A 25,806-nucleotide genomic window follows, 5' to 3' on the forward strand; every position below is an offset into this window, starting at 1 on the left:
GATATAGCCAATTATGTCGATAACAAGAAAATATAATTTGAAATTTTAAATAGAATCATTCCAGAATTAGGTTAAAACTTTTTGTTTATTCAAAATAACATTCATTAATAAATGTAAATTCAATTAACATTTTTCTGTGTATCAGAATGGTAAAAATAATTTCCTACTTTAGGCAAGCGATACTAGAAATCATGAAACATAATATGGATATGGTTGGTAGAGATATAAAGCTATACTTCTTTATAAACAAGGTGATGCGTGTATATGTGTTTCGAGTTTCTGCTGCGTATATGTGAATACAAAAAAAGCTGCTCTCTGCTTCAAAAGCCACATGTACCATAAAAGCTATACCACGTTTCTTCTAAGTACATGAAATAATAATTGCTAAACCAATCATCGTAACACAAAATATAATTATACTTTGTCGTTGCCACTTGACCGATCACTCTTTTTTTGCCACAAAAAGCATTTTTCGATTGGTCGCACATACATAGTATTTATCTTAGAATACGAAATACTGAATATTGGTATTGTTAGAAAAATATCCAAAATTTTCTGTCTTCTTAATAAGAGAAACACTTTAGATTATAATAATTAAGTGGTTACAACAGTTCTACCACCAGTCAGGGTGCGTTATATTTACAGCAAAAAATTTAGTTGATCATGGATCAACCATCCCTAAATTAAAATTTCTGCCATGAAGCTTGCAGGTGGCGTGCGACAGAATCAATACAAACAAGCTGTGTGCTGTGCAACAAAGATAAAAACAAACACATCTTCATTTTCCAAACTTTGGGTTTTGCAACAAGTCTAGGTACACTTTTAAAGCCAAATTTTAATTTTAATAGGAAACAACAGAGCCGCCACTTCTCGACTTGTCTTGCTTCTTCAGGGTCAAATTAATTCATATTAAATTGCGACCTTTTGCCATACATTGCGAGTTTAAAATATATTATATTAATATGCGCCACTCATGTTGTTACATAATTTAATTCTAAGCATCTTTCGTTAGTAAAATTTGTCCCTTCGCCTCAGAGCATATTGTGTGAGAGAGGCGATGGAGGTTGTAAACTATTGGAAAGTGGGAGGAGCGAAAGAATGCGTCAAAAAGATCCATCGGCTGGAATCGGAGAGAAGTCTTTTCGATCTGAGCCTAGCCTTACAGGTCCTCGGAGATTGCCAAAGGGGCTTTAACATCCACTGCGCTTCCATTAATCTGCAAAAATAAGGACAACTTTGTAGAGAAAAGTTGTCATGTACAAAATTCAGTGTTAGTATTAGTGCCAGGTAATAGTCGTGTTTGATTATTGTCATCATAGACCCTTTAAATATATGTTATTTCATGGAATACAAACATAAAATAGTCAGTACGGTTTAGGTTTAAATATTTTAAGTACCATTTCATACTTAAATAACTATTATAGAGTTCAAAAGGTCTTTGATTATTTGATATAAAATATTTTTTTAATTTAATTTTAAATACTCATGCAATACAAATCAGTCAGTAAATAAATTTCAGCATCTAGAGAAGCTGCAGACATCAATTCATAACCATCCCAGCACATCCCAGAACTAGCATGCGTACAAGTGAAATAAACAAGTTAATTCTAAAGAAAGGTCCTTCAACTGATAAGGAGAAGCTTTCCACAGAGTCCACCTCCACCCTGAAAATTAGCAACGCAGGGTTTTGATCTCTCTGAAGGGTAGTCTGACCTCTGTGTGCGGTGGCTCGGGAGCATCTTCGTTGTTTTCCAGCTCAGCATCTGGCGGGCTGTCAAGCACTTCTACACAATCGCAAGCTTCATTTAAAACAAAAGCATTTCTACTCGAAAGCAAAATTGAACTAAAAGCAACTGACATAAGCCATGCAGATGACGACCTATATAACTTTAAGTTTTATTCTTAAATGATAACTCACTTTGCTCTGTGGATTGACTGTTGCCACCATTCTTCATTGTCTCTTTCTTTTCAACCGCCAGCGATGAGTTTGCCATGGAATTAGCGTTCGGCGAGGACTTAGGCGTAGAAGTCGTGGCTCCTGGAGTGCTAGACCTTCAACAACATATTTTGTTCAGACAAAGTATAGAAATTGAAGGGGTGACTGACGTTAGGTGATCTCTGACAGAGTCCAGGGTCAATTCTCCAATGCTAACCTCCAGCTGCTCTTCCGTTCCAGACGACACATTGAGACCCACAGCCTCATCTGCAAAAGGTTTTTTATATTGAATTGATGTTTAAGGGGAAAATAATAATACACGACAAAATTTTTCATCCATTGCAAAGAATCTCATGCTATAATTAAATAGCATGCTTGGATTTACGTTCGAAATAGGTTGCAGGTCAAAGTACAAAAAAAATTAATGATAACCATGCCAAAATAAATAGGGGCATCAGCACACGACACGCATAGTTGCGAGTCACCTTTGCGATGTACCTTTCTTGCTACCGGCCTCTGACGTCCCGCTCTCGGACACAGTGTCTCCGTTGATGCCATTTGTCTCCGCCTTTGCCCTGCTTGTGCCACTCAGGTGGCACCGCAGCTGGGTCACCTTCTGTGTTGCGATGCTCACTCTTTGCAGCTCACTAGACGATATTGGGTAGATTGCCTCACCACATCGAGAGAAACCCAAAGTCGTGATGCCGCTAAAGCGAACAGAAAATTTCCTCAATGAAATCAAAGTTTTAAGCAGAACTGGTGTTGAATTATTAGTAGCTACTGGGATTGTCAAAATCATTGTTGAAAGGATAATTACTTGATATCTTCTCGTTTGATGCAGGGCACAGCCAGGAGCCTCCTTAAGTCTGGTAGGGTGAGAGCCAGGATTTCACCCATGTTTGTTATCCCAAAGAGGGCATACTGTGCTTCCTCCGCTCGGACGTTGGAAGGCGTTAGTCGAATGGGAGCTGCTCGTCTCAGCATAGAGCCCTCATTGGCTGTCAGCTTGCTCTTGCAGAAGGGCTTCAGTGTAGGTAGGGTGAAGGTCTTGAAAATTGAAATTTTTCCATCAGAAGAAGCATAATAATTGAACATTTTTTTTTAAATTAACATTTGAAATTAAATGTCATATTTCCCCAATATTTGCATCAATCCCTTTCTATTTTGATTTTCTGCTTGTGAAACAGGGCAAACTGAGCGATATAATAGCAAAAATAAGCATGACTAACTTTAAATTGTTCCTCAGAGCAAATGACCACTCTATGGGGACCAACGATGTCAGGAGTTGGAGTCAGTCCTGCTTCCACTTCTCCAGGAATAGGCAAAGGCGAACCAATACCATCTAGCAAGATGATATTAACAATGGGCGCTCGGTGCTTCAGTTGAATTTCTTTGCCGAGCTGGCAGGAAACGTCTTCGTCTTTTCGCTTTCCACCCTTGGGCACTGTTACTGTGAACACCAGCACATTGCCGCTGTTGGTGCCAGCCCAAAGAGTGGGAGAGGTTCCTTGCTCTGCAAAATAAGGAAGACGTTTTAATTTTAACCTGGTGTTTCTCTTTAAATGAGTCATCGACAATTTTTAATATATATGCTGAATTTTATGCTGATTTAATTGAAGTTGCTTACGACTGACAAGGAAGGTGTCCTCCAAGGCCAAACATCTGACCATGCTGCCTAGGGCATCTTCAACTGGCCTAGCTTCCACCTGTCTTTCCACAGGCCTCGACAATGCAACAGACGTTCCAGCTGACGTACCAGGTAGGGAGCTGTGCATTAATGTAATTTCAGCATTTTAATGATCTGCTATAAAATTAAAAAAAAAAATAAAAATTGACCTTTCAGCCTTGTCACCAGGGGACGCTGCTGGAGATCCAGGTTTGTTTGTATTTCTCTGCGACCTTCCCTTCCTAAGGCGTCGGAAGGACTCCCTCAAGCTCTTCTTAAAGCTCTTTCGTCGCGAAATTGGTGTGTCTCCCGCACCCGAGATGTCTGCCAAAATAGAGACAAGCTTGTTAATGGTTCATATTTAAAAAAATGTAAGTCGTATTTGCATACAAATAATTTGCTTTAAAAAAAGTATTTAAGTTTGATAAGGTAGTTCTTTTTAAAATAACCATTTGGATTCAGAGTACATCGAGTGTGGACAGCGACATGTCTGGTGGTGTCATAAACAGCAAGTCCGTGAGCAGTTCCAGCTGCCAAGATGCCCCAGGTTGAATTCAGGGTGATTGCAGTAATGGAGGCAGGTGGATGAAGCTGCACTAGAGCCTCCACAGTGGCGCCCTTCTGTAATGCCTGTTTTTTTGCTTTGCTTTTGCTCTCAGTTAATTTTAGCTGGTCGTGGCCCTTCCACACAAAACCGTCTCTATCCCGCACTATGTTCATAAGAGTGCTCTGAAAAAGAAGTAATTAATCTCTTGGTGTACAAAAATTAAAAAGTATGAACTTAATCCACCCACCATAATCTTTTTTGGAGGGTCATCTTGGGTTTTCAGCTTAACCAGAAGAATGTGGCCAGCAGTGCCAGCGACCACTAGAATGCCCTTGAAGGGGCATAAGGTCACTTTCTTAACAGCCAAACGTGGATCGTCTGAGTAGGGGTCAAAACAGCCAACCTGCCAAAGAGTTATAAACTTTATTCTTACTAACATTCAAACTCAATCAAACCTTTCTGAACGGAGGCCAGTCTTCCTCATCTCCAGCATCATCAGCAATGTCATCGTCAAAGTCGTCGCCGGTACAAAAATATGGCTCGGAGCTAAACTTAAATAGGGGTGCAAGGGCAACTCCGTCAGCGTCCCAGAATCGTACTGAGCCGTCTTCATGTCCCGTAAGAAGAAGTTCATGTACATTTCCTTTAGAATCTTCTTCTTTCTTGTCTGAGTCATTGGTAAGATTTCCTCCAGTAATAGGCCAACTCTACAAACAAACAATAAAATGCAATAATTTCTATCTCCCGTTCTACTCTTCTCGTTAACTGTTGTTTATTTTTGTCCAAATTTTTCATCACATGCATCATCCATGTGCATTTAGGAATATTTTAACAAAAATAAACATAAAAAAATTAAACCAATGATTTTGAGACTAGCCCCTGCATAGATATTAAAACTTGAAAAGCATTTGCAAGGAAATGTTTTAAAATTTTGTAGTTTTTTCTTTCTTATATGATAAATTGCAAAACACAAATTTGAATTTAAAACTTACGCTGCTCGAATAGCTGCTTTCGCTTTGTCTGCCGGCTTCTTTTAAGTGTTGCCAGAGGTCATGTGGCACAGGGCTGACCATCTGAAGGCATGTGACTGCAGACGCATGCAGTGACACCAGATAGGGTAAGGGGATCATCCTCCACTCAGGGTCGGAAAGGTCGATGACAACAAGCTCCTCCTCGGCCAGTACGATCAGCGCTTCAGCAACACCCCCCTTTTCAGGCAACACTAGGGCTACATCCACAACATGAGAGGTGAAGTCAAAGACCACATGCTTGTCATCCTGGCCCTTCATAGCCGACACCGTGTAGCGATCAGAGTGACTTGCACGAGGCATTCCACCACCAAAGATCACTAGCTCCTCTCTGGAAATAGATGCAGATTAAATAATTACATAAGTTTTCAATTTAAATAAAAATTTCCATAAAAATGAGGAAATACTTTTGTTACGTTAAAAAAGCAGAATTTTTTTATGAATCTTGAGATCATTTATAAAGTTTTTAACATTAGTAATTGATATCTCACCCCTTATTTTCATGCCAGATGATTTTTGAGATGGGTTTGCAGGGGAAGGGTCCGTAGACAGTGGTGGGCTCCTCAAGAGGCGTTCGTCCTCCGACCGAAGCGTCCCAGGTGACCAGACTGCCGTCGTTGTGGGCCGACTTGAATTTGGTGCCGCCTGTGTGCCAGCTGAAGCCTTGCAGCTCCTGGCTGCTGATGTATGTTTGCTCCGTGCGCTGTGCCTCAAGGTCCCACAGCACCATCAAGCCCCGATTGTAACCAATCAGCAATTTTTTTGAGTTGCCTGGCATTTCTTGCATCGCCTCCACTGCGCCCGGCCGAATCTTGTAATCCTCAGGCACACTGTTAGAGTGAAAAACTGAAATTACTTCTGCCAAATTAAATTGAGCAACTTACTTTTGGATGACCACATCCTGATAGATAATGTTCTCCTCCATCTGGAAAGTGCGTGTATTCAACAGGTACACATTTCCACCTTCTGTGCCCAGCAGCAAGTGCTGGTTGCCACTCTGCAGGCATGACGCTGATATTCTCTTCAGTCTAAATTGAACAAGGAAATTTTTTATCAATTTTTAATGGACTTTCAACTCTATAGATAGAATAAGGGATATTAAAAAAAACCAGGAGGATTGAGCTAAGGTTTGGTGACTTTGATGTTAGAATAATTGTATAACCATTTTCCCTTAATTTTAAATACCTCCAGAAATTTAAATTTGTCTGGATTTAAAAAAAAAATCCTAATCTTGACATTAATCAGCATGAATTAAATAATTTTAAATAAAAAAGAACTTCAGCCTTCTAAATTTCACAATTATCCCAACCACGGGACAGGACTTACTTTCCCTCAAGAGCCAGCGCTCTGACCTTGACGAGTTTGGCACATTTGGTCTCCTCAATCTCCCACAAGACGAGTGAGTTGTCATTCAGAATGGTCACCAGTCGACCCTGCACAAGTTCAAGTCAATACCACTGACCACAACTGAATATTGCCTCTCACCTCTCCTTCCAGAAAAATAATCTTGCTGACCCCGCAGCCATCGCAGGCCTCATTCTGTCCGTAAAACTCAACTCCAGGCTTGCCGAAGACCTTAATAGCCCCGCTGGCGGTGCCGATGGCCAACAAGCTAAGCACTGGATCAAAGGCCAGCGCGGTTGGCTTGCTAGGAAAGCCGTGCTGCACGGTCTAGAGTTAAAATTAAAGATTGTTTAATTTTGTATAAAATATTACATTGGCAAATATTTATATACATTCCAAAGCAAGATTAATGTATTTTAATAAGAAGAAATTGAAAGAAATACAATACATATAAATATAAATTTTAAATTGTAATTTTAATGGAATAGGAGTTTCAAGTGGCAGTAAATGAATCACAAGAACAAAATTTTATTTTTAAGAAAAAATAGCCTCGTTATTTGTGTAGAAATTAAAGAAATATATGTAAAAATAAAAAATATTAAATCGCACCTTTTTGAAGTTGAGCAATTCGCGCTGCTGACGCTGGCGCTCAGTGGTGGGCTGTTGGCCCCTGCCTCGGATGAACTTTAGCATCCTGGTCACCCTGCAACCATAAAAAAGCACCCTGATCAATGCGTTTAGTTCGCCTCCCTCACGGCTGGCACCTGAACAGTTCTTGGGCGGGCTGTCGTGTTGCCATTTCGGCTCAAATAAAAACTGAAAGTGCTGCGTGCGGTCGCAGCCAAACTCGCGCAACGACTAAGGGAAGGAAGGAAGCAAGGGTTCTGCGTGTGCTAATCGGATTGATGGGACATGGCAAGCTGGAAACAAAGCGCCTTGCGTCACTAATCCCAGCGAGAATGTCACACTTGAACTCGGCTTTGGCAACAACATTATTTTTTGATATTCAAAATTTCGGGCATATTGAGATGAAAATCCATCAAGGATCCAAGATTTTTGCCTTTTCGATCGGTTAATTAAAACTATTTTGGCACAGGACCGAAGAAGGATTGGTTTTGGTAAAAAACTGAGTTTTATCAATTTAACTTTTATTTATTCTTCCAAAATTTAATCAAATGCCTAAAGAAAGCAATTAGAAAATATTAACTTTTTTCTTGCTCTTAAAACGTTAAAAAAAATAATGGTCTCTAAAAATAATTCATAAACCAACAATACGTTGTAACATAATAAATGAAATTGAAATATTTTCTCATCATATGTGATAAAAGGAAAATAAATAGGAATCACTCAAATGCATAGCAAGCTTTAATGATTTCGTTTTTTGTTTCCTTTTAAAATTGAAAAGGTATCATACGGTGTATATTAAATTTGCTCAGCTTCTCTTACAAACAAAACTTTGTCTTAATATTTTCTAATTTTGGCCAGAACACGATCAGAGGGAGAAGGGAAAGCAAGCGATTTCGCTTTTTACCTGGGGGAGCCCTTAAAACTGACTTGGGTACCAAAACGCCGCTCGTAATCGGATAGGGCAGCGCGACGGCAACTAACAACGCACGTCTACGTGCACCACCAGGGTCCTAATTGGACTAAGGACTTATTATTTTCCGTATGTATAATGCGTGGTGGCAAGTGCAAGAGGCCACTTCTTGGTATTAGTCAGCAGCGAATGTACCGCTATGTGCGGCGGCCGACGATGGGTGTTTTTCGCTGGAAGGCCCCACCCACACCTCGGCGGACGCACCTTGCGTCGCAATTACCTGCTGCAGCTCGCGTCGGACGCCCAATTCTTTGCTCGGACGTCTTCTTCCGGTCAAGGTGCACGCGATCCGACACCCGCAACTCCGTTCTCACTGCAATCCAAGCCGCGATCTGAACACAAATCCGAGCCGAGACATAAGTCACTCGGTGGTCGGCGACATCAACAACACCTGAGACAGCAGCCAGCAGCCTGCAACGCCTGCAACCTTGCTACCAACTTGACAAAATTTACATATCCTAAATCTTCTTTCTTATAAACAATTTTAAATTTACTTCAAGAATTAAAAATTTGAAAAACGTCTAATAAACCAATTCAGTTTAATTGTATCGCTTTATTACGTTCACTTGTGAGAGTTTTAATAAACAAATGTTAATTATTCTGTTGGCGTCATCGCTATGGTTGAAGAATTTGCCTCTGGCGGCGCGAAATATCAATATATTAATGCGTATCACATTTTGTTATCGTCAACTTTGAGTAAACTTTCTCATCCTTCAGTAAACATTTGTTAGGTTAGGTTTGATATGACACGAGAAGAAGAAGCGGTTCTACTGACAATGAGTATAATATAAAAATAGAGGCGACAACAAAAATCGTTGAGACATTTTTAAGAGTATGAGAAAAAATATATTGAAAAACAGTATTATTCATAACGATTTTTAAGAAGATATTATATAATCTAATTAATATTACTTACTAGTAATAACGGTAAAACAATATTGTTACTTTTTTAATGATAGAAGGCTTCTTTGATTTTTAAACACTTCTGCTTTTATTTACATGAAGTTGAACAAGGTGCAAAGGATAGAGAGGAAGTGCAGAGGAGAGGGTCTATCCGTATAAAATACGGGCTGATATAATCAGTAGTTGGTCGGTCTGCGGATGTTTATTGTGCGTGACTTGATTGGAACTTTTTAAAGAGCTCAAGTCTCTTCCTCTTCTACTTCTTTCTTACTAACATTGAAGGCTGGTGGCTTTATCTACCTATCAAATCTGTATTTATTTAAGAAAAATGATTTTTAAAAAAAATAGCAAATTAATAGTAAATTCAAGTTGGTGCAATAAAGGCTGTCTGACTGAGTAACCCCATTCTCTAATTTAGTTTTTCACTAGCAGAGTTTCAATAATCCACATAAAATGCCTCTTAAAAATGAAATTAAATAAAAACTTACAACTATACATTCTGCTACACTCCTTAACTAAAAAACTCATTTTCTATTGCGTTGTATAATTATATTTCCATGGTGGCGTAAAATTGAGATGAAAATAGAAACAATTCAAACTTGAAACAGTAATTAAAAGCGCGAGAGTGCAAGGCCTAATGACGTCATTTGTCACAATTTCTAAAAATCGATTAATGGACAGAAAGATGGTTATCCCTTATTTAAAAATATTTCAGCTAGCGTGACATTGTAATTAATATCGGCGGCGCACCCGTAGTCTGTTTCCCTCAACCGTGTTTATTTCATGACGAGATCCATACTCAAATCACACACGCAGGTTGACATGATGTCGCACGCGGCGTTTTTCATAGGGATGTGCGTCTTATTGGATAATCTAGTTATGGTATATATACACAACTTCATTCTTTTATTTTAAAGATTTAAGTTACATTAAAAATCGATATTCGGAAGCAGGTAAATTTGGTCGTAAACTCCAATGGAAAAAAGATGGAGAAGCAAATTGCAGGCCTGCTTCCAGGGACGGCGGCCTGGCGGCTAATTTATGAGCCCTGCAAAATAACGTGCGGCGGCTGTAAGTTAAAATTTTTTCTAGATTAATCAACAGCGCACATTTAAAAATAAAAAAATTTCAATCCAAAATTGATTCCGGCCATGACTTCTTTAAATACAAAATTAAAGCATTTAATTTAACGCTTTATGTGAAATTCTCCTTCAACATTTGAGTGTTTTTTGATGCACTAATTTAAGAGAAGTTGATATAATTTTTGTGTGGATTGCAGCTTATCAAAGGTCAGTAGCGGTGTGCATGAAGGGCGACTGGCGAGTAGACGAGTCCTCATGCAACGGCGACAAGCCCCAAGAGCAGACCAAGCCCTGCGGCCAACAGCCCTGCTTCTCACCAAGGTATTAATTAAGCACTTAATTTTTAAGTTTAGTTTGAAATCTCATATTGCACTCAATTCCATAGGTGGCGGCAATTTAACTACTCAGATTGCAGCGGGTCCTGTGGTTCTGGCAAAGTGCTGCAAGTTTCAAAGTGCTACGTTCAATCGAAGAATTCAAACGGACAGGCTGTTTTTCTTGAGGCGAGGAATATTTTATACACATACATATATATACACATATATAAATATAAAAGCTTGTTCGCACGTTTTACAAACCCTTTAGGGGAAGCCTTTTCCATATTATATTTTCCCATCCAAAACAAACAGGCCGCGCTCTCGTAACAGATAATCTCTCTTGTTTCTCTATGATCGCCATTTGTATGATTTTCTCTGTGCTTGAATATATTTTTTTTTCAGGTGGCAGAGCGAATGTGTCTACCGGATCTGCGACCAACGCCGACGCCGACCCCGATCGATTGCAAACTACCCGATTGTCCGCAGACTTTGGCCAAGGTGGATACTAGTCCAGGCAGCTCTAACGACCCCAAAAAAGGCTCAAACGGCGCCGCCACAAGTGCAGTCCTCACAACTTCAATCGTCGGTTTGGCCAGTTTGACGGCCGCTCTTTTCAGAATTCTCCTTTTTGGTAGCTGAGAGCGAGATGAACGCTTGTGCAAAAGACTGAAAATGTGAATCGTTTTTTAAACTGCAGAAAAATTTTATTGCTTGAGGATCCATGATGTACGTTAATTCATAATAAAATATTTAAATAATGCTACACAAAGTTTAATTTAAAAAATCATATATATTATTTTTGATAAAGCTGTTTTGAATGCGGTTTTATCTTTTTTTCAATAATAATTAAATTATATAATGTTTTTTTTTAAACAATTCAATTTTATGTAAGCATTTAAAAAAATAGGTATGCATTTTTTTATATAAAAATCTTCATAATTTTGCTCTCGCGCTGCTGCTATTTTTCTTTGGTTTTATATTCTTATCAAGAGCGATCAAAGTTTGTTTTCATTTGCCGCTCTCCAATTGTGTCAGCCGTTGGAGCACCAATCTTCTTCCAGGCACGAAAAAACAAAACAGCCTCCGCAGCAGTTTGATTTTTAGTCGGCATGTCTGAAGGAAGAACTCACAACGCCTTTTTTAAGGGAAAGAAGGTCCTTGTGACGGGCGCCGGAAAAGGTTTAAAAATTTTACTAGTATTTGGAGGTTAATTTTTAGCTCGGATAGTAATTTTATCCTGCAGGCATTGGCAGGGCTTTGGTGGTGCGTCTGTGGCAGTTGGGCGCCAAGCCAGTGGCCGTGACCCGCAGCCAGCGTGACCTCGACTCGCTGAAGGAGGAGCTCGGCGCCAGTCTGAGCACCGTCTGCGTCGATTTGGCCGATTGGCAGGCCACCAGGCTTCAGCTGAAGGAGGCCGTCCAGGGTGTGCACTGCCTGGTCAACAATGCGGCCGTAGCGCAGCTCGAGCCCTTCCTCAAAGTCTCCGAGGAACACTTTGACCAGTAATGAGAAAAGCATAACTGCGAATCAGCTATTTGATTCTTTTATATGCATTAAAGGTCGTTTGGGGTTAACGTCAAGGCCGTGGTCAACGTGAGTCAGATGGTGGCTGAAGACATGATCGGAAGAGGCCAAAGTGGTGCCATTGTCAACGTTTCCTCGCAGGCTTCGCAGAGAGCCCTGGCTGACCATGCGGTTTACTGCTCCACCAAGGCAGCTCTTGATGCCCTTTCCAAGGTCATGGCTCTTGAGCTTGGCAAGCACAAGGTTAATTTTCTCTCATTTTGAAAGTTTTAACAGAATTCATCGATTATTCTGGATATTAAAAGAAAATTTAATTAGGCCTTAGTTCATAAATTGCGAAGTGCATTCGATGAAAAAATAATTATTTTATTTTTTGCTATTAGATCCGTGTGAACTGCGTGAATCCAACCGTGGTGCTGACGGCGATGGGTCGGCTGGGCTGGAGCGACCCAGTCAAGGCTGGCCCGATGCTGGCACGCATTCCAGTGGGGCGCTTTGCAGGTGACATATTATTACACGAACGAGTTTGGCTTGAGAATTAATAATAATTGATCCCGTGTGTTGTTTTCGGTAGAGGAGCAGGATGTGGTGGAAGCCGTACTTTTCCTGCTCAACGACTCCGCCGCCGCCATGGTGCACGGCTGCTCATTGCCAGTTGACGGTGGCTTCCTTGTCACCTGACCGTGGCAAATTCAGATAAAGCAGGGATAAAAAATTAGGATAATATTGGTTTGCGAGTTCTTCAAGCAAATTAAAGTTTTGATTATTAGATTTCTTTGACGTTTTAATACCCGAAAATTGTATACATCACAACAAATAATGTGTTATACTCTTTCCTTAAACGTAGAATCAATACAATTCCTGTTAGATCGCAATTGATAGACATGAATCACATCATGTTTTTTTTTATTATTTTTTTATTTTACAACTTTTCTCAATCAAATTTTTTTGTTGTTGCAACAAAATTATATAAAAAAAATTCAAAACCCGTGCCTAAAATCGGCTCGCGGACAAGGAAACACATTTTTACAATTTTCTTTCTCAGTATTAATTATCATAAGGCAGCGATATAACGATCAATCTCGAACGTCTATTTTGTATATTTACACTCTTTTCTTTCTTGCTTTCATTTCGGACGAGTCGCAATCACCACCAGGTTCTTCTCATTTCAATTCGTTTTTGTCGCACACATCGAGTATAAAAATATATGTACAAGGTGTATGATACAGCCTGACGCCGGCCGGCGGTCAGAAGCTTCCATTCTACGTTCAAGCCGAGCGCTCGCCACTCTTTTTCAATCCTCTCCGCATTATTTACACTTCAGGGCGGCGCTGGTCGTTTTGTCCATCTGACCTCTCGGGGTCAACAAAAATCAACCACTTCTCCATTCTCGGGAGGGAAAGAGAGCAGCTTATTAAGTACTTACAAGTGCAGAGCGAATTCGTTCAGTCACACTTCAATGCTTCTTCTTAGGTTAATAAGAACCATATTTCTTCGATCAGTTTCAGTATCAAATAAGAAATTGTTTAATCTAATGGAAGCAAATACAGCGACAAGAATAGTTTCACGGTGATGTGCAAAATCAATTTCTTGAGGGCGCACTGGACGAGTTTGGAATTGGTGATTTAATTTTAATTAGTTTAGCATCGGAGAGACAATCTCTGAAGGAAATGTCAGATCAGATTGATTGCTAATTTAGAATATTCTGGTTACAGGTGAATTGCTACTAAATCAAAACCATTAACTCCAACGCAAGTTCCAGTGAGCTATTAAACTAACACTGCAAAAAATGAGAAAACCTAAGTTCCACATATCACGGGGGAGAAAAATAATATACGCCTAAAACGAAAGATCATCAGTCGTCTGGTTTCAGCAAACCCGACAGAGAGGCTGGAGGAAAATAGAAAAAGCAGAAGCCAGCCGACGCCGAGGGATGGATGTCAGTCGAGAGGCGTCGGCGGCGCCACGAACGGTTCACTCGAGAGTCGAACCAACTTGCTGGAGAAATTCGATCGAAGGGACATATAAACGATCAAGTTCACGTGTATAGGCCATTTTTAATGGACCAGCTTGGCTTGGGGGCGAATAATTTGATCACAGTCTGAAATTAATTCACTTATTCGGAGGGCAGCAGCTCGTTGGCAGCAGAGGGGCGCCGATTGCAACTTGCAGCGGGAGGCGCCTCGCTCCGTTGGTGCAAAGCGCCACTACCGTCTTTTACCTGAGGATGGCGACGCTGTTGTGGCTCCGCCGGTTGCCGCCGCTGGAGACACAGCCACCAGTCCTGGTGGTTGCTGTTGGGGAGGTGCAGGGGTTCGGGATGTTGTTTCGATGGGACTGACCACAGCAGCTGTTGCTGCTGTTGTCTTTGGGTGTCGTGCACTGCCAGAAGCACCCCCGCCTCCGCCACTCACTCCAGCACCTGGCTGACCGGACGCATTCTGCTGCTGCTGCTGGCTGCCCACAAACTGACCCATTCGAGTTGGGTAGCGCCGCTCGCGACCTGCCTCCTCCTGTCCCAAACGAGAAGCTCCCTGAAAAAGCAAACACAAACCAACTGTAACAATATTCATTTAAATTAACAACATTATTCAGAGTTTAGTTAAACTTAATATTAGAACTCATTTGAAAAATGAGAAAAAAACATATTAGTTAAAAGAGGCTATTTAAGTAAGCAGTACAAGCACTTCCAGTTTAAAAAATTCAAGTAGGGAAATTGCTCTCTATTAAGATACATGTCAAGCAATCAACAAAGACACTTTGCAACTAATTTTTTTTTCTGTAGCAGTAATAGCATGAAGATTATAATATATATCAAATTTAAAAAAAAAAAAAAAAAAAATTGAATATATTTAGCTTGACCAATAATAGTGAAAAACATGCTCTTTGATACTCACAAATTTAAGCATGTTCCAGTCAAAAACATAGTCATAGGTGAAGCCCTGACGGTGGAAGAGAGAACGGAACATTTGACGCAGGTAGTTGTAGTCGGGCCGCTCCTCAAACCTTAGCGATCGGCAATAGTAAAGATATGTTGCGAATTCAGCTGAAAATTTAGCAATTAAATTTAGAATTCATTATGGTTATGAGTTCATCAATTGTATTACCAGGGTATCCTCGGCAGAGCTCCTCGATGGGTGTGCCCATCTTCTTCTCAGAGATGCGTTCGTACTTCTGCCGCTTCGTGGCAGCTTTTAAGCCCTGCCACGGCAGTGAGCCACGGTTGAAGTACATCAACACATAACCCAGGGACTCCAAATCGTCTCGCCTGCTTTGCTCTAAAAAATAAATTTGGGAAAATAAATTTCAGCTTCTCCTATTGGAAAACTAAATCTAGTTTTTGTAGTAGAATTTCACAATCGAGGGTTTACTCTGGTGATTTTTTTATTAAAAAAAGCAGCAGAAAAAAGAGCAGGATATTGTTTTTTTCTTAAACAATAAACAACTTGCAAAAGCCATCCAGAAAAAACCGACTAAATTCAAATCACCACAAATCTAGTTCTTAAAAAAATTTAATGCAATTCTGTGGATATCAAAAAATAGGGAAAGAAGATTTTGATAGGTGCCGACGGTGTCATGTGTAGTGTTTTACTATTGCATTGCAAATTTTCATTGATTTTTATTTTTAAAGAATTTAGAATTGTTTCATTCTTCGAGAGCTGACAAAAGCGTGTTGTCAAAAATTCAAATGAAAAACTATATCCATCATCTATTTTCCTTTATCATGAAAAGAAATTTTTCGTCAGCAACTTCATAAAAATAAACAAATAAAAATCGTTTATGATTTGATCAACAAGCCAGATTAATCTCTTACCAATGCCCAGGTGGGTGCTGATAGAGGCATAGCGCGCAGTCCCAGTCAAATTTTTGTTTTCGCGGTAGAGGATGTGTTGGTGCGTGCGGCCGTCACGATATTTCTTAGCCAATCCAAAGTCAATGATATAGACCAGGTTGCCCTTTTTGCCGAGGCCCATGAGAAAGTTGTCGGGTTTGATGTCGCGGTGGATGAAATTGCGCGAGTGGATAAAATCTATTCGACTAATCTGCAAGTGAATTCAATTTTAAGAGTCACAAAAATAAAATTAAAAAAAAATATTTACCAGTTGATCTGCGAGCAGCAGCACAGTCTTGAGAGAAAATCTGCGGGAGCAGAAGTTGAAGAGATCTTCCAGTGAGGGTCCTAACAACTCCATGACCATCACATTGTAGTCGCCCTCAGAGCCGCACCACTTGATCATCGGAATTCCAACTGCAATTTAAATTAGTTAATCTGACCTATTTAAATTTACAATCTTGTACCTCCTCCCTGCATCATCTTGTAGAACTTTGACTCGATGTGCAGTTGAGGGTGCCTTGTCTTGATGCATTCAAGCTTGATGGCCACCTCTTCCCCCGTTGTTATGTTGGTCCCTGATAAAATTTTCATTATATTATTTCTTCAACATTTGAATAACTTATGAAAAAATACCTAGATAAATGTCACCGAAGGAACCGCTTCCGATTTTCCGCCCAAGACGGTACTTGTTGCCCACCCGGAGCTCCATTTTCTTGGGACTCGGCTGCCAAATCAAACAAATTATAAAAATTGTAGATCAGCAACAACGATTTGAACAATAATATATATTTTTCAAGCATACTTGAAGAATTTTTGTTGGTTTAAAATTAGAATGAGGATGGAGACTGAAAAAACGATTGTTGGCCGCATAGAAATTTACATTGAGTGTATTGTTGCAAAGAAATTGTTACCCAGAAATTTCTGTCCACTCTGTCTTCCAAAAGACCCATTTGAAGAAAAGTGTACATGTTATTTTTTGTAGTATTATTAATACTATTATTTATTCTACACTCGATAGGTAAAAAATTTTAAAAATTAGAAAAAAAAAGAAAAAAGGATTAACAACTTGACGATGTGCGCCAACATCGTGACTAAAGTGCACATACTTTTAAATTTAAGGATGACATAAAAACCAAGTAAATATTTTTGAAATAGAATTTTCAAATTTCAGCAAAATATTCAACCATTTTGTTTGCAACTGCAGGTGTAGCTTTTATGTTAAGAACAATGGCCCTTCAGTACAACTATTTTGCTATGTAAATAGCATTATTTTAACTACTGGAGAATCCTATGAAAAATATTGCACAATAATTTCTTTTTACTGTACAATTAATTGGTGTATATGTACACCACTGTTTTAGTCACTTTTATAAGAACGTTATTTAGAATAGAAAATTTGATTATTTTTTTAATTTGCCGCATATTTAGGCTACATTAAAGACTACATCATCTTAACGGGGTGTAATAAAATAACATTTGACTTTTCTACACACATTGATCAAAATGTTCGTCAAGGTCAAGTGTTGTCAAATTACGTAAAGTAAAACGCTCTTCCTGGAATTAATCACATTACACAATGCTCAGAGCAAAGTTTTGCCCAAACCATAATCAAAACATGGAGGGCAAATAGAGAGTACTTAAATTAATTCGGCATTTCAGTCCTTGGAAGGACTCAGAGCAAGTCTGCAGCATTCGTTCTAAAAAGTCGTAATAAAAACATAAAAAAATCTTCGAATAAATTTCCACTTTTTTGACCATAGATATGTATTCACTGAAGCAGAAACAACAGGAAAGTGCATTTTCAAATCAAATCTGTTTAGAATAATAGAGTCAATCGAAATAATGCACTGTGGTTAACTAAAATTTCCGAAAAAAGAAGTAAAACCAAAGTTTGGAATACACGGAAAATAGATGCGGAGGCCAGAACACCAGATGATAATAATAAATGGCCGATCGGGGCAAAGTAGACTCCGAGGTATCAACTTTTCCAGTCCGTCTAATTACCTTGGCGTGCTCTCTGTGGAAAAACTATGCGCAGATTTCTACAGCTGATGCACTTATCAAGCCAATTTCCAAGTCACGAGATCATTTTGTGCGATCTCTAAGCAGGATTACTGGGATATTTCATGTCGTTCTTGCGAGCGACAGATCCAATCCGAACCAAAACTGTTATGGCGACCGACAACCGAGCAATGATTTCTCGCCCAGCTGCTCATATGCAATTATTTCATATAATAATGTCGATTAAAAATATTTTGTCACTAAAATTACATCTAATATTAGTTAATAATTTATTTTTTAGAAACATTTTCAAAAATTGTCATCAAAAAAGTTTTACTTGTTGAAGATTCGAAACTAGGAATTCCCACCTGTCCTCCTCGAGTGTTATATGTAGTGGTTCATACATAATGCAATTTCATTATTTGCGAAACAATTGCTTTGAAATTAAAAGCAGTGACTATGAATAAAAAATAATATTATCCTACCAAAAATACCCTTCAATTCTTAGTCTAGTGGGACAAAGCTGGCAAAGGAAATAAAATTATAAGATTTTTCAGTTTTTCTCTTTGTTTTGTGATTTTCTATTTTTAAAGTCGTTTAATACTCCAGCGCACTTTTCCGGCATTACCATTGGTCTATTCAGCTTAAATTGGCCAATCAGCAAAGTAGAATTGGCGCATGCCTGTTAACTGAGCCAAGAGGCCAAAAATCATCATCATCGCGCACCTGCAAAGTGACGTAAAAACAAAAATTTACTGCAGCGTGTTAACATCTGTTTGCTACACATTTGCATGTGCAAAAATATGTCGTGGTAAGGCCAAACTCAAATTTTTTTCCAAAATAAACCTCCTGTGCTTTCTCTAACAATCATGCCGTTTTTCAAAACACCCGCATTTCAATAAATTTGGAAAATATATGTGTCCCTGCGTCCCACTTTCACTCGATCTTCATTGTTTGCTATAATTTATTGCTTGCGTAAAATAAGATTTAATAAGATTTATTAATAATTGTCGTCATACTCATAGGAGGCTGTCTAATTCAGACAACTGTTGTGACTGAGGAAACGAGGATGGCTGGCGGTGATGATGACGAAAATGCGAACACTTGCGTGGTGTGCTTCAAAGAGTCGGAGATCTTTTCTGTGGGCGAATGTGATCACCCTGTATGCTTCGAGTGCTCCACTCGAATGCGTGTGCTCTGCCAGCAGACTGAGTGCCCTATCTGCAGACAGGACATGCCCAGGGTACGCATGCATTGATTATATTCTGCAATACATATCTCTGCTTAAAGTCTGCTAAATTTTGTTTTGGGTTGACAATATTATTTCATCTAAACAAGAATTATGTTGATTAAAATTTTGAAGAAAGATTTTATTTGTTTGTATATATAGGGATGCGTTTCCAATTCCTTATTCGGTGATTTTAACCTATCATCTTAAATTGACAGGTGGTGTTTGCGGAGGAAGTGAAGCCATATAAAAAGCAGCAGCAGAGGTTTTTTGAAAAAAAGTACAAAATCGGGTTCTCGAGTTCCACGGCAGAAGAAGCGTACCGCCAACTGCTGCGGCACTCGTGCAAGATGTGCGCCAACCAACCTGAGTTCCGAACCTTCAATTTACTTAAGGACCACATGCGCAAGGAACATGAGCTCTTCTACTGTGATCTTTGTGTAGCCAATCTTAAGGCAAATGGACTTAAATATTAATAATCACGCTTTTTTTTATCTTAGCTTGAAACAATTTTTTTTTATATTGAAAGTTTAAACTCGTTGAGATGGATTTGACAGCTGTCCTAATCAGAAGCAGGGGTAGATCTTGGCAAAATTCTAGGAAAAACTTTATTACCTCAGAAATTGATAACTAAAAGGCCGATTAGCCATTGATTGACTATGCAGCTAAATGAATGTCCAAATTGTTTTAAAAAATTTCGAAGTTTATTATTATTTTTTTTTTTCATTAATACCTGTCCATAAAATTTAGCATGCACTTGAGAAACCTTAGGTTTAAAGAACCAGTCGACCATTCAAGCTTGGATTTAATGTGCCAAAATTTTGAACGTTTGGAGAACTAATTTTTTTCATCATTTTTTAGATTTTTTCGTGTGAGCGTCGCTGCTACAAACGCCCGGAGCTGGCTCAACATCGTAGAAGGGGTGACCCTGATGACCGCTCGCACCGTGGCCACCCTCTCTGTGAATTCTGTGATGAAAGGTTCATGGACAACGATGAGCTGTACCGCCACATGAGGCGCACTCACCATTATTGTCACTTCTGTGATGCTGATGGATTCAATCGATACTTTCCGTTAGTATAAAGATTTAATGTGCAAATTGACAGGCACTAATTAAAATTTCCCTGTTTAGTACATACGAATTTTTGAGGGATCACTTTCGCTCAGACCACTATTTATGTGAAGAGGGCGAGTGCAAGGAGGAAAAATTCACCTCCGTGTTCAGGTCGGACATTGACCTCAAGGCGCACAGAGCCTCTATCCACGGCAGGGCTTTAGGCAAGGCAGCTACCAAACAGGCTCGAACTCTGGAACTAGAGTTTACCCTGGCGCCCAGGCCAAGAGGCTCTGCAAGTCATGCTCACAGAAGACAACAAAAGTGAGCAAAATATTTGTAGTTTGCCAAGTTAAATTATTGCAGAGTCCTTTTTTTGAACAGCTTCAAAATTCTCTTTACATACTAAATCAAGGAATTTTTTATCATTTTAAAATTCTATCATCTCGATTTAAAATAATACTATCCTAATTTCACTCCCATTTTTTAGCAATGAGGATAGTGAGGGTGCAGTAGGTTTTCAAGAGCCTGTTGTGGTGCAGCAACCAGTCCGTCCCAATTTGCACGAAGACAATTTTCCTTCTCTGGGTGGCTCTATTTCATCTACGCCACCTTCTTCAGCCACCAATGTGATTAGATTCAAGGGTGGTGGCACACGATTAAACATGACAGAGGAAAACTTTCCATCTCTCTCTGCCGAATCATCAAACGTGAACATTAGTCTCCAGCGCGGCCCTGTCAATAACAGAGCTAATAACCTTTCAAACAACTTTTCAATCAAAGTAATAAAAAAATCAAAATGCATTTATCAAGGCCTTATTCAAACCATTCTCTTAGGTTCAGCATAAAAGGAGACCAGAGACCTCGGCGCCTCCAAGTTCTTCGGGCGCGCCTCTTCAAAGAGGTCTTGCTGACTTCCCTTCCCTCGCAGCTCCTGCCAAGCAAATGCCAGTAGCTAGCAGTTGGAAAGGCAAAGTTGTTCCTAAGGGAAATGTAGTCGGCAAAGTTGTACCGCAGAACCAAAGTCAATCTACTGTAAAATGAAGTTATTAAAATTAAGAGTTAAATATAATTATTATTCTTAAGCAGCAACATAGCCAAAGCAACTTGCTTGGTTCAAATGTTGATGGCAAAAGCAAAGTCACAGTGAAGCCTCCGTCCTTTGTCGCTCCAGCAGACGTTAGTAAAGTAATTATTTTTTTCCTTTTACTCTCCATTTCTCTGAATTACAAAAAAATATTTTTTCAAAATTTCTTTCACGGTGAAATTATAATATTTTAACTACTTGAAATTTTAATTACATTTTGGAGAAGAATTTCTTGATCGAGGGTTGATTCATGGTGATTTGAATTTAAAGCCAGCTTTTCCTTAATGGGTTTGTGAGTTGTTTATTGTTTAAGAAAAGCAATATCCTGCAATACATGTTTCAGCTGCGGGCTAATTCTTGTGAAAATGATTTCACAGCTCATGAATTATGGCTGCAGCCCACAGCTGAAACATGTAAAGCAGGATATTGTTTTTCTTAAACAATAAACAACTCTCAAAAACTTGTTTAGGAAAAGCCGATTTTAAATTCAAATCACATTTAATTACATATTCTCCATCTAAAATTAAGGATGTCAAATTTTTTATTATTTAATGCAATATTTTAATTAGGCGGAGGAGAGCAAATCAAGTAAATCAAAAAAGAAGAAAAATAAGGGACGACAGAATTCCACAAGTCCTCTGCCACAAGTATCATCAAACTCTTCAGTAAATTCGGCTACATCAAGTGGGACAAAGAGTAAAAAAACAGAGGACCGTAAATGCTCGGAGCTGCAAATTGGAGCCCTGCAAGAAGATTTGGCATCACCAGCCCCATCAGTTGCTCCTCCACCAGGGTTTGCATGTGTGCAGACCCCTGTCAGTCCACCACCTGGCTTCTCAGTCACCCTTAATTCTGTTGCCCGTCCCGCCAATGGCCTCACTTTTACTAATAGTTGCGGAGAGAGTTTTCCAATAAGACAGGTTTAAACCGCTATTTCACATTTGAGGTTGATTTTAATTGTGGTTTTCAGACTGCTGGTGTTTTTATACAACCGACCAATTCAAAGGAGAGGAACTCTCAGTTGGTGCAGCGGATACAAGCTCTGCAGACAGAGCCAGAGGGTTTCAATAAGTTTTGCCAGATGTCCTCTAAATTCCGTCGAGGTCAGATAGAGGCGCTCGAGTATTACAACCACTGTAGAGAGTCTGTCGGCGACAAAGAGTTTGTCAGAATTTTCCCAGAATTATTGGCTCTCTTGCCTGACATCAGAAAACAACAGGTTTGTAACACAGTAGTAATAAAAAACAATTGGCATCCAAATGCAATAAAATTATCAAATTTATATTAACTCGATAAAAGCAGGTCTTTCATAAAAAAAAAAATATTAAATAAAAATGCCAATTTTCGGAGCAGATTTTCTAACACAATGTAACCTCAAAATTGCATCTCTTAGGAGCTTTGGCTGGCACATGGTCAAAAAGGTGATTTCATTGAGTGTGTGACTTGCGGCCAGGTATTGAGTTCCAAGGACAAGAAAGCACACATAGACAGCCACGTGCTCAACAATAATTTCCCATCGCTGTCTCTAAATGACGGCGCACCCAAGACGCCAACATGGACACTTTCAAAAAAATGACCAATAATTAGTAAAGAAGACAAATTAATCCATGTTTATACAACTTTGATACGAGTGCTTATAGCAATAAGAACAAAAATATATTGCGCTCATTCTGTTACACTTCTGCCTCGTTAAGTGAAATAAATTATTTCAATAAAATGTAACTTTTTATTCCTTAAATATGAATTTCCCAAGGCACATGAGTTAGTTAATAATTGTTAATTTGATGAAACTCAGTCATGGCACACATATTGGCTGTTTTGGAATTTAACCCCAGCCAGCACAGACATTGGGCCCACTTGGCATAAAGCTTTCAGCGAATAGGAGGTCAGTCCGCAGTCCCTAAGGTTCTCCTGAGCAAAGGCGCTTGTGCTGGGTGGCTTTTCAGGTGAAGGCAGCGTCGAAAAGGCCTTGCTATGATCCACGATGGAGCTAGTCATGGAGAATTGGCTTTGGTGTGCCTCTAACTGTGCACACAGCTCTCGTAGAGTATGTGGAAGAACAGGACCAACAATCTCGGCACTGAAAAACTGCTCCCCCTTCATGTTTACAGTCTTTTGCCCCACCTGTTGATTAAATTTTTCTTACAGTTCAATAGGACACCAAAAGTCATAATATTATTTACCAAAAGAGGCACTAACGTTGCTCCGTGGAATGCAACGGGAGCTAATAGAGTTGGGGGAATCCCTGCCAATGTGCCAATGGTAGTTGTTATGCTGCGGCAGTTCAACAAAAGGTTGAAAAGAGCCATGACTTCTGCATCTGTTTGGACAACTACAGTTGAAGACGGCTTCTGATCAATTTGTGTGGTTTTTGCATTTTTACTAAAAAAAAAAAAAAAATGGTTTTTAAAACTGGCATAATTAGAGAAGAAAGAATAAAATTAAAAAATGTGATGCTGCTAAAAGAAGGTGATATTAATTAGTCAAACTATAAATTGTATTTTTCTCAAATGATTTTTGTTAAACTGATATGTTAAATATTCTGGATGTTTGTTTAAAGACAAAATTAGCCCTTAGTGATGGCTTACATTTTGCTTTGTGTCGAGTTTAATTTCTTGATCTCTGCCTCAGCAACACCAATGCTCTGCAACCACTCGACTGCCTCTTCATCATCCACCTCGTCCTCTGTCTCTTCAATGGGATCAGTGTCACTTGCTTGGCCATCTCTTGACTCATCTAGGTCACCAGGCGAAGAGTTACTTGATACTCCTTCCTTTTGCAACGGCAGCGTGAAGGATATTTCTAATTGATTAATTCATTTGATTAGTACATTTTAAGTTAAATATTATAATACCATCGTTTTGCAGGAGCCTCCTAAAGCCAGAGGTGGTCGGTGATATGATTGCATTTATTTCCTCAAAGCCACCAATGCCGGCTGCTCGCACCAAACATGTGAACTTGTTTGCGCAAAGGTAAAAGTAGGGGCACTGATGCGCTCTGACCAGCTGCAGCAATGACCGAAAACTTTCTCTCCTACAAGATTAATTACACAGCTTCCTCATAACTGAATAAAAGTTCATCAAACCAAGCATTGTGTAGAGCATCTTTTATTATTTGATCTAAGGGTGTAGAAATTTTCTTCTGTTTTTTATCGGCATTTGTCCTAGGAAACAGGGAGAGCCACGGCAAGGCAGGGTGTTGCCATGTCAGACATGTCTGCTGCAGCTGAGCATTAATGCCTGTGCTGATGGATGGTGAGGTCTCTGAACTTTTCAAATCCATGCATCTTGCAAAGGCAGTTGTCCCTGATGCTTCGTCCAGCATCTAATAAAAAATTTGAAAGTAACAAATAAAGAAAAAAAATCGTAAACAACCTTCAGGTTTTGATTCCACGGAAGTGGTTTCTTTGAGAAAAATCTCACTTTAGATTTGAGCGACCAGTCAATAGGAAGGACAGAGTCCCTCTTTTTTAGAGACTCTGCAGCCTATGAGGAATAATAGAGTCAATTAAAATTCCAGAATGAAATTTAGGTGAAGTGTATAGTACGATTTGGGATCCGGTGATTTTATCTAAGAAGTCTGCAAAAGAGTCTGTGAGAGCTTCCTTGCTCGGGCCTTGTTGCGAGTCCCTCGAGCTGGACTGGTTGAGCAATTGAAACAGAGTATTGTCATTTGAGGCATCAAGGTCACAGTTTGAGATTGAACTGCCAGAGGAAGCCTTAAACCTTTTAGTCAAATCTCTCCTGAAAATGCACAGAAATTTGAAGATTTATTAACATTAAATTTTTAATTTTGGTTATAAACCGAAATGGATTGAGGCGTGATTCAACAGCCTCATCAGGCTTTTCAATTTCATTGCTGGACGCTGCTTTGTTATCCCCAAGGATGTCAAGTATGTTCCCTCTTGAGACAGTGCTATTGTCCAACATACGAGCTTGTAGAGCTCGCTTCTTCACTCTGTGCATTTTCATAACGTCAGCGGGACGAGTCCATACTGTTGGTGATTTGTTCAAATTCTTGTCCATGTTTAAAATTTTGATACTGCAAAATACATACTGTAATTATCAAAAAAATTTAATTTAATGTACATCAATTAATAGGAAGAGCGAGGAAGAGCATTGACACAGAAGCTTAAAAAATAATGCACACAAACTTTCTTATTCAATTTGAGCGTTGCATTCCGTTTGAAAGGTTTCTCTCTGTAGTCTCTATGGCAGCGGAGCTCAATACTTTGTATTGCTTCTGTCTCTTCTGTCCAATAAAACTTAAATGTATGGATGTAATAATTTTTTGCACCGTGTTTAAATATTCAGGCAGAAAAGTCCTCCGCGGCGTCCTATCCCGGTATCCCCTAAATTAAAAATGAGGTTAAAATATTGTAGAAGAATTCAAGAATACGAATAACCAATACAAGTCTAGAATCACAAAAGCTTTAAAAGTATGAAGATCGAGATGTGCCTTGAATTGAGCTCCCAAACACAAACAAAAATCAAAATCTGACAATTTTACCTTTACCGCACTTGTTTTGAAACTTAATGCATTTAAACCAACTTAACAAAATTAAATTCCGTTACTTGCACAAGGGAAAATCAATTTTATGTAATTAAAAATATTTCAAGTAAATTTTAATTTATGAAATTAAGCGAAAAATTTAAAA

General features: G+C 39.2%; 6 protein-coding genes across 10 annotated transcripts; 3 read left to right on the forward strand and 3 right to left on the reverse strand.

The window, feature by feature from the left end:
• Nucleotides 1-65: 65 nt before the first annotated feature.
• LOC132196718 (lethal(2) giant larvae protein) lies at nucleotides 66-7,387 on the reverse strand. Its single transcript, XM_059619547.1, has 19 exons — nucleotides 7,286-7,387; nucleotides 7,131-7,224; nucleotides 6,663-6,848; nucleotides 6,504-6,610; nucleotides 6,062-6,205; nucleotides 5,669-6,007; nucleotides 5,142-5,508; nucleotides 4,605-4,856; nucleotides 4,397-4,552; nucleotides 4,052-4,331; nucleotides 3,773-3,926; nucleotides 3,564-3,703; nucleotides 3,166-3,449; nucleotides 2,754-2,983; nucleotides 2,435-2,643; nucleotides 2,107-2,203; nucleotides 1,919-2,052; nucleotides 1,714-1,784; nucleotides 66-1,216 (listed from the first exon to the last, which is right to left on the reverse strand). The coding sequence occupies exons 1-19, from the start codon at nucleotides 7,318-7,320 to the stop codon at nucleotides 1,160-1,162; spliced, it is 3,336 nt and encodes a 1,111-aa protein (XP_059475530.1). The 5' UTR covers nucleotides 7,321-7,387; the 3' UTR covers nucleotides 66-1,159.
• An 851-nt stretch (nucleotides 7,388-8,238) lies between these two features.
• LOC132196724 (ADAMTS-like protein 3) lies at nucleotides 8,239-11,501 on the forward strand. Its single transcript, XM_059619559.1, has 6 exons — nucleotides 8,239-9,903; nucleotides 9,975-10,092; nucleotides 10,301-10,424; nucleotides 10,489-10,606; nucleotides 10,823-11,146; nucleotides 11,422-11,501. Exons 1-5 carry the CDS (start codon nucleotides 9,805-9,807, stop codon nucleotides 11,057-11,059), a joined length of 696 nt encoding a protein of 231 aa, XP_059475542.1. The 5' UTR covers nucleotides 8,239-9,804; the 3' UTR covers nucleotides 11,060-11,146; nucleotides 11,422-11,501.
• On the forward strand, nucleotides 11,439-12,715 carry LOC132196723 (L-xylulose reductase-like). The gene is made up of 5 exons (XM_059619558.1): nucleotides 11,439-11,599; nucleotides 11,664-11,922; nucleotides 11,980-12,187; nucleotides 12,328-12,445; nucleotides 12,519-12,715. Exons 1-5 carry the CDS (start codon nucleotides 11,530-11,532, stop codon nucleotides 12,623-12,625), a joined length of 762 nt encoding a protein of 253 aa, XP_059475541.1. The 5' UTR covers nucleotides 11,439-11,529; the 3' UTR covers nucleotides 12,626-12,715.
• A 118-nt stretch (nucleotides 12,716-12,833) lies between these two features.
• LOC132196721 (casein kinase I-like) lies at nucleotides 12,834-17,964 on the reverse strand. The gene is made up of 8 exons (XM_059619554.1): nucleotides 17,784-17,964; nucleotides 16,413-16,503; nucleotides 16,244-16,354; nucleotides 16,045-16,193; nucleotides 15,759-15,987; nucleotides 15,052-15,222; nucleotides 14,842-14,990; nucleotides 12,834-14,478 (listed from the first exon to the last, which is right to left on the reverse strand). The coding sequence occupies exons 2-8, from the start codon at nucleotides 16,486-16,488 to the stop codon at nucleotides 14,152-14,154; spliced, it is 1,212 nt and encodes a 403-aa protein (XP_059475537.1). The 5' UTR covers nucleotides 16,489-16,503; nucleotides 17,784-17,964; the 3' UTR covers nucleotides 12,834-14,151.
• A 517-nt stretch (nucleotides 17,965-18,481) lies between these two features.
• Nucleotides 18,482-22,872, forward strand: LOC132196719 (E3 ubiquitin-protein ligase ZNF598). Of its 4 annotated transcripts, none has more exons than XM_059619550.1 (11): nucleotides 18,482-18,591; nucleotides 18,806-19,023; nucleotides 19,227-19,463; nucleotides 19,870-20,081; nucleotides 20,141-20,386; nucleotides 20,553-20,844; nucleotides 20,900-21,097; nucleotides 21,149-21,241; nucleotides 21,719-22,069; nucleotides 22,120-22,368; nucleotides 22,543-22,872. In XM_059619550.1, exons 2-11 carry the CDS (start codon nucleotides 18,850-18,852, stop codon nucleotides 22,723-22,725), a joined length of 2,235 nt encoding a protein of 744 aa, XP_059475533.1. In that variant the 5' UTR covers nucleotides 18,482-18,591; nucleotides 18,806-18,849; the 3' UTR covers nucleotides 22,726-22,872. The 4 variants fall into 4 exon arrangements, with proteins under 4 accessions (XP_059475533.1, XP_059475531.1, XP_059475532.1 ...); XM_059619548.1 differs by having other exon boundaries at nucleotides 21,149-21,250; nucleotides 22,543-22,871; XM_059619549.1 differs by having other exon boundaries at nucleotides 21,152-21,250; nucleotides 22,543-22,871.
• Nucleotides 22,404-25,786, reverse strand: LOC132196720 (protein downstream neighbor of son homolog). Of its 2 annotated transcripts, none has more exons than XM_059619553.1 (10): nucleotides 25,561-25,786; nucleotides 25,303-25,500; nucleotides 24,954-25,190; nucleotides 24,697-24,892; nucleotides 24,524-24,634; nucleotides 24,235-24,473; nucleotides 24,004-24,182; nucleotides 23,738-23,951; nucleotides 23,333-23,531; nucleotides 22,404-23,273 (listed from the first exon to the last, which is right to left on the reverse strand). In XM_059619553.1, exons 3-10 carry the CDS (start codon nucleotides 25,172-25,174, stop codon nucleotides 22,941-22,943), a joined length of 1,692 nt encoding a protein of 563 aa, XP_059475536.1. In that variant the 5' UTR covers nucleotides 25,175-25,190; nucleotides 25,303-25,500; nucleotides 25,561-25,786; the 3' UTR covers nucleotides 22,404-22,940. The 2 variants fall into 2 exon arrangements, with proteins under 2 accessions (XP_059475536.1, XP_059475535.1); XM_059619552.1 differs by having other exon boundaries at nucleotides 25,555-25,786.
• Between the last annotated feature and the right edge of the window lie 20 nt (nucleotides 25,787-25,806).

This window comes from Neocloeon triangulifer, unplaced genomic scaffold, assembly GCF_031216515.1.
Source record: "Neocloeon triangulifer isolate White Clay Creek 2 clone unplaced genomic scaffold, ASM3121651v1 ptg000012l, whole genome shotgun sequence".
In the NCBI taxonomy this organism is placed as follows: Eukaryota; Metazoa; Arthropoda; class Insecta; order Ephemeroptera; family Baetidae; genus Neocloeon; species Neocloeon triangulifer.

Coding starts and splice junctions, on each gene's coding strand:
- LOC132196718 (XM_059619547.1), bottom strand. CDS start 7,320: ATGGCAACACGACAGCCCGCCCAAGAACTGTTCAG. Junction 7,225..7,285: donor CCCGCCCAAGAACTGTTCAG/GTGCCAGCCGTG, acceptor TTATGGTTGCAG/GGTGACCAGGATGCTAAAGT. Junction 4,553..4,604: donor ACTGGCCTCCGTTCAGAAAG/GTTTGATTGAGT, acceptor ACTCTTTGGCAG/GTTGGCTGTTTTGACCCCTA.
- LOC132196724 (XM_059619559.1), top strand. CDS start 9,805: ATGACGAGATCCATACTCAAATCACACACGCAGGTTGACATGATGTCG. Junction 9,904..9,974: donor TATTGGATAATCTAGTTATG/GTATATATACAC, acceptor ATTCGGAAGCAG/GTAAATTTGGTCGTAAACTC. Junction 10,093..10,300: donor CAAAATAACGTGCGGCGGCT/GTAAGTTAAAAT, acceptor TGTGGATTGCAG/CTTATCAAAGGTCAGTAGCG.
- LOC132196723 (XM_059619558.1), top strand. CDS start 11,530: ATGTCTGAAGGAAGAACTCACAACGCCTTTTTTAAGGGAAAGAAGGTC. Junction 11,600..11,663: donor TGTGACGGGCGCCGGAAAAG/GTTTAAAAATTT, acceptor TTTATCCTGCAG/GCATTGGCAGGGCTTTGGTG. Junction 11,923..11,979: donor TCCGAGGAACACTTTGACCA/GTAATGAGAAAA, acceptor TATGCATTAAAG/GTCGTTTGGGGTTAACGTCA.
- LOC132196721 (XM_059619554.1), bottom strand. CDS start 16,488: ATGGAGCTCCGGGTGGGCAACAAGTACCGTCTTGGGCGGAAAATCGGA. Junction 15,223..15,758: donor CAGCACCCACCTGGGCATTG/GTAAGAGATTAA, acceptor TTTATTTTTTAG/AGCAAAGCAGGCGAGACGAT. Junction 14,479..14,841: donor ACTGGAACATGCTTAAATTT/GTGAGTATCAAA, acceptor TTGCTTTTTCAG/GGAGCTTCTCGTTTGGGACA.
- LOC132196719 (XM_059619548.1), top strand. CDS start 18,850: ATGGCTGGCGGTGATGATGACGAAAATGCGAACACTTGCGTGGTGTGC. Junction 21,098..21,148: donor AGAACCAAAGTCAATCTACT/GTAAAATGAAGT, acceptor ATTATTCTTAAG/CAGCAACATAGCCAAAGCAA. Junction 22,070..22,119: donor AGAGTTTTCCAATAAGACAG/GTTTAAACCGCT, acceptor TGTGGTTTTCAG/ACTGCTGGTGTTTTTATACA.
- LOC132196720 (XM_059619553.1), bottom strand. CDS start 25,174: ATGGACAAGAATTTGAACAAATCACCAACAGTATGGACTCGTCCCGCT. Junction 24,893..24,953: donor TCACGCCTCAATCCATTTCG/GTTTATAACCAA, acceptor GTGCATTTTCAG/GAGAGATTTGACTAAAAGGT. Junction 24,474..24,523: donor CGTGGAATCAAAACCTGAAG/GTTGTTTACGAT, acceptor ATTTTTTATTAG/ATGCTGGACGAAGCATCAGG.